The sequence below is a fragment of the Mus caroli genome, chromosome 13 (assembly GCF_900094665.2).
Source record: "Mus caroli chromosome 13, CAROLI_EIJ_v1.1, whole genome shotgun sequence".
Lineage (NCBI taxonomy): Eukaryota > Metazoa > Chordata > Mammalia > Rodentia > Muridae > Mus > Mus caroli.
The window spans coordinates 93,797,158-93,808,936 of NC_034582.1; the positions used below are offsets into that span (position 1 = coordinate 93,797,158).

At 41.6% G+C, this 11,779-nt stretch overlaps 2 protein-coding genes across 4 annotated transcripts in view; both read right to left on the reverse strand.

Annotated features, from left to right (window-relative positions):
* LOC110308703 (baculoviral IAP repeat-containing protein 1b) overlaps nt 1–11,779 on the reverse strand; it is a 58,352-nt gene that overhangs the window by 34,577 nt on the left and 11,996 nt on the right. For all 3 annotated transcript variants that reach the window (XM_021181109.1, XM_021181110.1, XM_029468286.1), the window contains 4 exons: nt 9,203–9,774; nt 7,717–7,816; nt 4,089–4,170; nt 3,217–3,268 (listed from right to left, as the gene is read on the reverse strand). In XM_021181109.1, the coding sequence (XP_021036768.1) occupies nt 3,217–3,268; nt 4,089–4,170; nt 7,717–7,816; nt 9,203–9,770 (802 nt within the window). In that variant the 5' untranslated portion in view covers nt 9,771–9,774. The remainder of the gene's footprint in view (nt 1–3,216; nt 3,269–4,088; nt 4,171–7,716; nt 7,817–9,202; nt 9,775–11,779) is intronic.
* LOC110308704 (baculoviral IAP repeat-containing protein 1e) overlaps nt 1–11,779 on the reverse strand; it is a 420,416-nt gene that overhangs the window by 2,396 nt on the left and 406,241 nt on the right. The window contains exon 16 of the transcript XR_002379603.2: nt 1–91. This exon is cut by the window's left edge and continues 1,003 nt beyond it. The gene's annotated coding sequence lies outside the window, so the exon portion shown is untranslated. The remainder of the gene's footprint in view (nt 92–11,779) is intronic.

The following is an 11,779-nucleotide window of genomic DNA, read 5'->3' on the forward strand; positions in this document are numbered from 1 at the left end:
ACAAAGACTGAGGTACTCCACTGGGGTACTCCACTCATTCCATTCATCTCTGTTTGTGATCAGAGTGATAAAATGTAACTTCAGGCTGTCTCTTGACCATATAGCATTGGGAAAAAACAAAATTCAGAGGCCATTACTGTTTCCAGAGTCAGTTTCAAAATTTGAGTAAGGTCATTTCCCCTGTGGCTCAAAAACAATCATTTTGGTGACTTGCTCCTTGAGATGACCAAACTGAGGGTAGGGTTCTCCATTAGACTTTCTACCCCATCCTGACCTCTGGACCCTGGTTCCTGCATTTCCCATACTGTGAGGACTTGAAAATTGCATTGCCATTACCTTGGTCTCACAAGTTTCTCAAGCTGAAACCTTGCTTGCATTCACACTTCACCCTAGATCAGGAGTGTCTGCCTTTGCTTTTAGTGTTTCTTTGCCATAGAGAATGCTATGCATTAAATTTAATTAACAACAAAAAAGATTTTTACCATCTACAAAACATTATTTTATTTTAGGTTTGCCTTCTACTAAGCCATGAGGTCACAGGGAATAGGTTCTACAGTTTTCCTTGGTGCCCACAGGGTGTTCTCTGGTTGGAGCAGGCTGGCACTTCAGCCTTTCTTTGGCTTCCTTCTTGACCTGATCTCTTCACCTATCTCAGGAAGCTTCTCAGAGCATACAATTTTGAGTGTGTTCATGTTTATGAAGGTCCATNTGCATGTATGGACCCATGCCTGTGGAAGTCACAGGACACACTTCACTGTTTCTCCCTGGTTGTTAGGGAAGCTGTCTCACTTCCCAGGCCAGGTTGTGGAATACTGGGATCCATGCCTCTGCCTCCCCAACCTGGGATCACAAATTCACAACAGTGACACCTGGCTTTTGTCACATGGATCCTGGAGACAGAATGCAACGTCTTGTGTTTGCAAGGAAAGCACTCTGCACTCAATGCCCCAGCCCTGACCTTTAGAGTTCCTAATATGCTCAATGCACTCAGTCAGTCTCTGCCCAGGAATTCCCCTTAACTTGCTTGTTTAACAATGGCAAGAGCATGCTGGGTAACACTATGGAATTTGCCATTTTGCTGTGGTAACAATAAACACTGAACAGGTCTACAATATCACCCTTCTTGTAGACACTTGCATCTGTGGCCAAAGAAACAGCTCTGCTTTCCAAAAACCTAGAAGACAAACACTGGGTTCTAGAGAACAAACAAGGGAACTTCATGATTCTTATTTTTCAAGGTACTGGAAAATGGTAGTCCCAGCCAGAAGGATGCTATCTGTGTGTGTAAGTATGTGTATGTGTGTGCACACATGTGCCTGTGCTGAAGTATGTATGTATGTATGTATGTATGTATGTATGTATGTATGTACGTATGAGTATTTTGCCTATATTTACATACATGTACCATATGTGTGCCTAGGGCCCCAGATGGCCAGAGAGGATGTCAGATCCCCTGGAGATGGGAATACATATTGTTGTAAGCTGCTACTATGTAGATACTTTGAAATGAACTTAAGTTGTCTGCATGTTGGGGGATGGGGTCACAGTGGTTTGCTATGCAGTAAGCTAAGCTATCTTTCAACTTGTGATATTTCCACCTCAGCTTTCTTAGTGCTGGGATTACAGGCGTAGATCTCTACACTTGGCACTAAACTCATGTAGCCTGTACTGGCCTCTAACCCAATACCATAGTCCAACCTGTCAATAAGTGCCTTCTTCCAAGAGCAGCTATTACAGGGGTGAGCAATCCTACTCAGTCGACCATAGGAGTCTTAATGTATTGCTTTCATCCTGTCCACTCTCCCTCATCCCCATCCCCCTGACCTCTGCTGGGACTGAACTCAAAGCCTGTCCTACTCACTGTACAGATGCTCTGCTGACCTAAATTACTAACACTAAGATTTCATTTTCCAAGGGTGCTGGGATGGAACCAGAGGACCTTGCCCATGCTGGCCAAGCAACTAATATCCTCAGACCTGTCACTGCATTTTATTGTGAACATCCCCCAGTTTAATGATGATCTTAACAGCACATCAAGCCATTCTAGTATGCGATGGGGAGCTGGGGAGATAGCTCATAGGTAGCGTGTTCTCCTAGTCTCCTTGGTTCCATCCCCAGCACCTGAGAACCTCCATCCCAGCACTCAGCAGGAGGACCAAAAGTTCAAGGTTCATTTGAGTTTGAGGCCAACCTGGGGTAGGAGAGACCCTAAAACCTTGCTTCCAAAACATTTTATCCACTATTTCAGTTGTTTGAAGGGAAGCGTCTGTTCCAGCACCAACACGACATACTTAGTGGTGCTTATCTACACTAAAAACTAAGCCACTTAATGAACAGCTCCATGGTACAGAAGCTTGCCACTAAACCTAATAACCTCTAAATTAATTCTCTCAAGGTAGAAGGAGAGAACCAAGTCCTGTAAGTTGTCCTCTGACTCCTGCACCGTCACACGTGGGACCCATGGGCATCCACATACAATAGTAAGTTAATAATTGAGTCTATAATTTTTACATTTACTTTTAAATTTTTCTTGATTTTTGTCTGCATGGTTGCCTGCACCACACATGTGCAGCAGCCACGGAGGTCAGAGAAAGACACTGGATCCTCTAGAACTGGATTTTTGGAGTTGTGAGTTGCCAGAGAGTGCTGGGAACTGAACCTGAGTCCTTTCCAAGAGCAGCAAAGTGCATTAACCACTGAATCATCTCTCCTGCTCATAAAGTAACAACAGAAACAAACCAAAGGTATCCCATAATAGGAAAATCACTTATGAAGATATGTTTTAAAGAAGGGCTGGAGAGATGGCTCAGTAGTTAAAAGCACTGTCTACTCTTCCAGAGATCCTGAGTTTAGTTTCCAGCATCCACATCAGACAGTTCACAAATGTCTGTAACTCCACCTCCAAGGGACCTAATGGCCTTGTCTGGCTTCCAAAAGCATCTGTAAACATGTGGTGTGTGTGATCATGCACACTCATACTCACACACATACACACACACACACACACACACACACACACACACGAGAGAGAGAGAGAAAGACAGACAGAGAGACAGAGACAGAGAGAGAGAGACAGAGAGACAGAGACAGAGAGACAGAGACACAGAGACAGAGACAGAGAGAGAGAGAGACAGAGAGAGACAGAGACACAGAGACAGAGAGAGAGAACACAAGAGAGAAACAGTCAAAGTGTTTGGAATGTGTCTGAGGTTTTACCTGATACCATAGGTAATTCTCTTCTGACCCAGGAATTCACAAAATGTTCTCCCTGTGGAAAGAAATTTGGTTACTGACTGATTAACTTATAAAATAGAATCCATCTCTGAGCTGCAATTGAAGAAGTTTCCCCACTGAAGCCAAGTTTCATTAGAGCAGCAGAATTTGGGCAAATCNGTCCTTTAATTTTGGTTTGATTTTTATTGATTTGGGGGATTTTTATGCAGTTCCAAACATCAGTNAAATGGAAACTTTCTCAGGACTGCTCATACCAGGCACCCAGCTCAACAAGAGAACTGCAGTTACACACACAGATGTATTTGACTCATGAGGAACTGAGACAGAGGAAGAGGGCTCACATCAGAAGGGCCTCTCAAATTGAGCAACTCTCCCTCTTAGGGAACTGCACCCAGACATTCAGCCCATGCTGCCTGCAGATGTTGCTTCTGAGTCAGTCAGCAAATACAGTCTCCTTTGGCTTCAGTTTGGGTTGTTTCCCAACTGCCCTCACTAGTTTGAGTCTAAAAGCCCAGCTTTAGACTGGGCTTTAGGCTTTAGGAGGCATCCTGAGTACCCTGCCTCTGCCAGGTACCACAGAGGACTGAGTGTGACATCCAGGTAGAGGCTACAGAAAGATGCTAGGGGAGTGGCCTCAAGCAGAAGCCACACACAGCCAGCTTGAAAACCAAGTTAAGTGGTTCCAGCTTAACAGGATAACAGGATTTGTTTTCCTCTCTGCAGACAAGAGGCAGGAGAATGAGAAGAGAAAGCGAGAAAGACACAGAATCCACCACAAATCCTCACCCTGACAATTCAGATGTTATTAGGTAAAGAACATACACTATTGGACATAGTTGTCTGTTGTAGATTACCGTTACATGAAGAAATCCTTCATAGCTTTGTACATATTGGGTAATTTCCTCTGGGGACTTCTTACTTTGAAGAAATTCACATCTAGGGTTAAAAATATGTTTAAAATTTACCCCTAATATTGACAATATCAATAGTGATGAAAAATAACCCCAATATTTCAGTGAAGATTATCTATATCGCAATAAATATTCACTAAAAACCCATCAAATTGTTGAATTTGGTACTTCAATAAAACTGTCAGATTTTCCTGAAGTCTTGCTCATGAGGATTAATACTGATAAAAAACTTTAAACATATTAATGATAAAGTACATCAGTATTTAAGCACCAAACCTTGTGCTGGCTATTTTTGTTTGTTTGTTTTTGCTTTTTTGTCAATTTGACATAAGCTAGAGTCATCTAGGAAGAAGGAACTTCATCTGAGAAAATAAGGCCATTAGATTGGCCTGTAGGTGAGTCTGTGGGTCATTTTCTTGATTCATGATTTATGTGGGTGGGCCTAGTCCACTACAGGGGGTGCCACTTCTGACAAGGCTGTCTTGGGAGGCATAAGAGAGATAGCTGGACATGAGCCTGGGAGCAAGGCAACAGGCAGTGTTCCATCATAGTTTCCGTTTGTTCTTACTTATGTTCCTGCCCTGACATCCCTCGGCGGCAGGTTGTAATCTGTTTGTGTAAGCCAAATCTACTCTTTCCTCCTCAGATTGCTTTTGGTCATGGTGTTTTTCACAGCAAGAGAAAGCAAAGTAGGACAGACCTTATTATTATTTTAATTTTTATTTCAAGACAGGGTCTTCCTGTGTTGTGATGGTGATGCCAAAGTCTTGATCTCAAGCAATCTTCCCACCTCAGCTGCAACAGTAGCCTGCACTATAGGTATATAATATTATACCCTGCTGTTCTTTTCTTGAAGGAATTATGCAATAGAATCAAAGAGATCGATTCACAGTAAGTAGAGGGTGGAACTCACTCTCTCTCTCTGTCTCTCTGTCTCTCTGTCTCTCTCTCTCTCTCTCTCTGTCTCTCTCTCTCTGTCTCTCCACTCTCTCTCTCTAAATCAATGTAAACATCATAAGAGATGGAGGGAGAAGGACATTTGAATATGGTGATAATATTTCATGGTATTAGACATTAGACATATTGTTATGTCTCATTTAGGAGACATAACAATACTGTGGCTCTTTTTTTTTTTAAAGTCATGATTTAAAGCTATATGCTAAATGGATGACAGATGGAACCATGTGTTAGCTGGAATTTACTTTGACATAGCCCAATCATTACTGTTCCACAGGAATGGTGGGAAAGAGATAGACAAAATATGATTAGAGTAGCTTCAGAGAGGTGTGCATTATACTTCCTCTATTTTCTGTGTAATTTCCATAATGAAAGTCTGAAAAGCAGTTAAAGGAATGAATGTTTATATGGCAGAAACAAAAACAACAGGCATAAAAACCACACCACTAAACACATTATTAAAAATAAGTAAAATGCACTTCTTTTTCTAAGCATCAATAACAAAAACTCTGCATGTCCAAAATAAAACTTGTTTGTCTCTAGTGGCATTGGTGTGAGGTGATCTAGGACTTGGTTCTCTTGCCATTTTTTTTTTTTAATCATAAGATGGCCTTGAACTCCCAATTGTCCAGTGTCCACCTTCCTAACCATCATTTCCATTCCTGTGCAGATTAACTCACTCCTTGGTTAAGGTTAAGACATGAAACTGCTGCTTGACAAAGAAAATTGTAGTATTGGGACAACAAAATAACATTTAATAATTGTTAGGTGGCCTGGATGGAATGTCCTTAATGTACTTGTAGAATACCTGAGTTCAGTGCCCAACACCTACTTTGGGCAACCACAGTAACTCTAGCTCTAAGGAGGAGAATACCTATGTCCTCTAACCAGCACTAAAATGCACATAACCCACCACCCCAATTACTAAAAATTAAAAGGTGGGTCTGGAGAGATGGCTTAGTAGGTGACACAACCCACCTAGAAAAGGCTATACCAAGTGAATGAGTTTTCTGGAAATGGCCCACCATCTTGCATGGCTGCAATGGGTGTGGTCTGAGAGGCAAGGTCCCCAGAGACTTCATCCTAGGACTGCTTCTTGCTGCTGCTATGCCTTTCCCTGTCACTATTACATTCCTTAATGATTTCCTGGGTATTTACATACTCTGTTGAACAGAGCTCCAGCAGAATCAATATGAAGATGTACTTTCATGTAGTAGTGGTGTTTAGACCAGTTGATTTCAGAAAAAAACCTGATAATTTCATAATTATTGATATGATTTTATAGACCCCTACATTTATACAAGTAATCTCTAGCTCCCTATAGAATAAAAGGTGCAAATAGGGCTCTGTAAACTTTTATGTGTCACAGGCTAATTAGGCTAGGAAAACAGGCTTGGAACAAGTTTACAATCAAGGAAAACAGTCTTTTTAGGTCAGGAATGAGGCTACTATCTGGTAACTAAAGGTAATAAACTGGGAATAGATAATTTATTGTAGGTGCAAGGACAGACAACTTATGACAAACACTATTGCTTTAAACTTATAATGAACTTATGGAGCTAAAAAATAGATCAGGGATGTTCAGTCAGGAACTAGTCCTAATGTAAAGACATGTAAACAATTCTGCTGTAACTCCTTAAAATTATTGACCTATGACATAAATTATTACTTTAAACCTACTATGAACTCATGGAATTTAAAAATGTTTAGAAAACTATGTAATCAATTATTCTTCTGTAACCTCCTACCTAACAATTAAAATTAGGTAATTTTTTGAGAAAATATAAAAACTAAGAATAACAGTAAAGTGGTGGTGTAGCCCTTTTCTGCTTCATTAATTGTGTGTGCATATGTGTGTGTGCGCGCGCGTTCACGCTTGACTTTTTTTTTCTTTTCTCTCTAGCTTTTGAGGAGTTAATGAACTCTGAGCCTCTCACCTGGCCCCTGAATCAAACCAGCAAGAGGTAATTGCCAGAAGCTATCATCCTTTGCCCTCAGAATAGCAAGAGAGATTTGAATAGACAAAAGTCATCAGCTTTTCCCCCTACCCCCAATCCACACCTCACTGCCTTCCTCAGTTCCTGGATGCTGAGCAGGCCTCAGCAAGTACATAAAATACCTCACCATGGGCATGAGGACCTGAACTTAAAATTGGAGCCCAGTCCACTATGGCTGTAATCCTAATCCAGGAGTAATAGAGACAGATGGATCCCATGGGCCTGTCTTAATATATAAGGTGAAGAATGATGGGGCATATCAACATGTGACCTCCACAGAAATGCAGAGATACACTATGCACACCAACATACCGAACATATAAACACACTCTACATACATCAACATACAACATACAGAATATAAAAATGAAAAGATAATGAAGCAAAAATTAACATAAGAGATAAGCCATTTAAGATCATGTGATTCAAATTTTGCACTATGTGACCAGATTTTCCTTGCTTGATCCCATATTGAATAAGAGAAAGGTCAGAACTCATTTGGTACTGCAACAATGTTTCTCTTTTGTCTCTTGTTTCATTTTCCTAAAACAAACAAAAAAACAAAAAAAAAATAAATAAAAGCAGAAAACTTTAAGACTAAAGCAGTTGAAGCTCACTTGGGGAACCACTTGGCATGCTCCTTCCAGGGGTCATCTCCTTCTTCCCAGTTGCCCAAGCTTCCGCCACAGGAGAAACACTGCACAGTGTCCCTTTTACCTACAGATGCAGGAAAGGGTGTGACTGACCGGCAATGGCACCAGCTGTGTCTTGGAGCTGGCCATACTGCACCAGAACAAGACAGACTCCAGCATGCCTGTTCTTCCATAGCCTCTCTGGCCGAATCCCTGTCCACAGTCTCACTGCCCTACATGACCCCCTTCTAAGCTCTGGACCTCCATTCCCCAGCCATGGCCATCCTCTACATACACAACCCTCTACATGCTATCTTCTCTCAGATAGAGGTAGCTCTTAGCTTTCAGGACCAAAGTGATGAAGAAGCAAAAGCTAGGACCAGCTGGAGTTGCCTTGGCCATGTCCTTTCTATAAAAATGGAGGCACAGTTCTCTAACTCTTTGAGCCTCAGTGAACTCAACTATGAAATGTGAAGGGACAGAGAACTGGTTGAATTCGAATTAGTGTTCAACCCATGCATAGCGTAAGTAGGTATTCAGCACACTACAGACTCTCTTGCAATTATCTAACTCCTGTGTGTGGTTGAGACATTGCAGAGTGTAGTGTCCTCAAAGACAGTTTGCCTCATGGACGGGAGTTAAACAAGTAAAACCAAGATTCTTTCAAAACTACAGAAATTAAATGAATCAAGGAAATATATGAGGAGCAATGTTCATGAAACTAGAAGACAGCGGAATTGAGCTATCTCATGGTCCATGTTCAGGACATTATGACCAGAGCTGGTGTTTCCTGGAGTCTTTTTATTTGTGTTTTCTAGTACTGGGACTAAACCAAAGGCCTTTCACATGCTAAGTTAGTCCTCCAGTAATGAGCTACACCTCGAAGTTAATATTTTCTAAGGTACACATTTATAGAAAACCTTTTATTTTGCACATATTTAGCAAACTAATAATGCTACACTAGAAGTCAATTAAAGTTGGAAATTAAATGATTAAAGTTGATGTTTGATGAACCAGATCTCATATGTAATATAACACAACAAATAAGGAATGATTAGCAAGCAGTAGTAATAACAGAAGAGGAGAAAGAGGAAGAAGAGGAAGAAGGAAGAAGAAAAGGAAGAAGGAAAGGAGGAGGAAGAGGAAGAAGGAGAAGAGGAGGAGAAAGAAGAGGAAGAGGAGGAAGATGAAGAAGAGGAGGAGGAGGAAGAGGAATAAGAAATAAAGAGGATGGAGAGATGTCTCTTGCAGTGGACTGGAATTTGGTTCCCAGTACTCACCTCAGGCAGTTGACAAGCACTTATAACCACTGTTTCAGGAGATCTGACATTTATTTTCTAGACTCCATGGCCACCTGCACTCATACTGCAACCAGCCCCACAAATTCACACAAATGTATAATGTAAAAAAAAAAAAACAAACCTAAACTTTATATTTTACAGAAACACCTCACAAAATGGAATCCACTTACCTGTAAAGACAAAGCCAGCTGCTGAGAGTACACGTGGTGATGTCCCATGGGCATAAAATGGCCAGTCCTCAAAGGACTCCANTCTGGCCTCCTCTTCATGGTACCTTGCTTTGNCACCTCTCAGCATCTTCTCTGGACTCTTCACCCGGATGTCATACTTGCCAATGTTACCAACATCTTTGCCCAGAAGGAACTCACATTCTGGTCGTAATTTCTTGTGGTTCTCTATGGGAAGTTTCCTGAGTCTGGTGGAAAAGAGGATTAAGCTACAGCAAAAGCACTGAACCCCAAGTTTCATGCCTGTGTAGTAAAACCCAGCAGCTGCCATCTCCTGTGGCGTCCATGATCTGAACGTGTCATAGGTCTCAAAAGTCTTTAGTCGTTTGGCTTCACTGCGCATCTGTGAGTTAAAACCTTTCTTCATTTTCATTCGTGTTTTATGGTCTTCTTCTTGTTGTCTCTTCAAGACTGAAAGTGCATCCACTCTGAGAAGAGTAGAGAGCTCAGAGACCAAGTCGTCATCAAACTCACAAATTATCTCCTCAAAGGCTTCTCCCTGGGCTGCCATTTTTCTAAATGAGAAAGGAAAGCAGATGGTTGGTGTTGGTAGTGTTTTTATTATTAGATATAAATAATTGTGTCTCAGAGCCAGAGAGATGTCTCAGTGGGTAGAGAGGCTTGCCCCAAACCTGATGGCTTCAGTTTGTTGCCAGGTCTTACAGGGTAGGTAGGAGACAAACAACTCTTGTATGTTGACCTCTGACATTCATTTGTGAAAGACAGAAAGAAGTTGCTTGAGAAACTATGAAACATCAATATTCACCTACTTAATCAGCAAATATTTGCTAAGCACCTACCTGTGTGTCAAGCAGTGAGCTAGGCCTCAAGGACCGGCAATGAATCAGACAGAGGGATTCCTTGCAAGTGTCCTTTAGCTTGATTGCGTGCTTATTTTTCTTAGAATCTTGTATGTAGCCCATTCTAGCCCAGAATTTAAGGTTGAAGCTGATAGTCATAGTAGAGTATGTAGTCTGGGACCCTACTTGGTTTTGTAGTACTTGATATTTTAAGTCCTTCTCCTGTACACACCCATCCTTCAGAATCTAGTGTGCTTTGGGCTATATGTAGTTTCATCTCTGAACAATACTATATATAGGTCTCCCTGCTCCTAGCAACAATTAAATTTAGAGAGTTTCTACTCAAGTGTATGCCCAATGTATTGGGATAGGATGATTGGAAAGGCTAATCTGGCCTGAACTGGTTTTGGGTACATATGCAGGAAGGCAAAACTGTGTCTTTATGAATGCCCTATTTCCCATTTCCTTAGGCACATATATGATTCAAATCACATGCTGTCAGAGACCATCCTGTGAGAAAGTGAGCCCTTCACAATCTCCCTGACAGGCCAAATGGCCTCGTGCTAGGAGTTGGTTATCACCCCTCCTCCCTATTCCCTTCCTGGCACCTGAGGCTGTAAAAGCTGAATTATAGTCCCCTCTTCCCTATCTCTTCCTGAACTCCCATGCCATCCAAGGACATGATTTACGCCTGAGCTCGGCCTGATACCCAAGGCTGTCAAGGAGGATCTATGTTTCAGAGAAAAGATGCAGAGTGCCCGCTGCCTGGCGCCTGACTTCTGCCCTCATGTCAGCAGATGCCCACTTCTTTGTTCTTTGTAAAATTCCCCCTTGACCCTTCCCCTATTCCCCGAGATATATGCTTTAAAAAGAAGGAACCTCAGCATAATAAACGAGACCTTGATAGGTACAATCTACTTGGTCTCCTGCCTCTCCTTCCCTTCCTCCCATTTCCTTTCAGGTTTGCGGTCCCCCTTGCACCCATGAATAACTGAATCCCGAGGGACGGGATAACATGCATTCTAGGAAGTGGCACACATCATGAGCAAGGACTTACATAATCTAAACCTGTCCATATGAAAGATCTGTATGATAAGAACTTCAAGTCTCTGAAGAAAGAAACCAAAGAAGATCTCAGAAGATGGAAAGATCTTCCATGCTCATGGATTGGCAGGATCAATATAGTAAAAAATGGCTATCTTGCCAAAAGCAATCAACAGATTCAACGCAATCCCCATCAAAATTCCAACTCAATTCTTCAACGAATAAGAAAGGGCAATTTGCAAATTCATCCGGAATAACAAAAAACCCAGGATAGCAAAATCTCTTCTCAATGATAAAAGAACCTCTGGCGGAATCACCATGCCTGACCTAAAGCTGTACTACAGAGCAATTGTGATTAAAAAAACAAAAAACAAAAAACAACAACAAAAAAAAACCTGCATGCTACTGGTATAGCGACAGACAAGTAGACCAATGGAATAGAATTGAAGACCCAGAAATGAACCCATACACCTATGGTCACTTGGTCTTTGAAAAGGGAGCTAAAACCATCCAGTGGAAAAAAGACAGCATTTTCAACAAATGGTGCTGGTACAACTGGCGGTTATCATGTAGAAGAATGCGAATGGATCCATTCTTATCTCCTTGTACTAAGGTCAAATCTAAGTGGATCAAGGAACTCCACATAAAACCAGAGACACTGAAACTTATAGAGGAG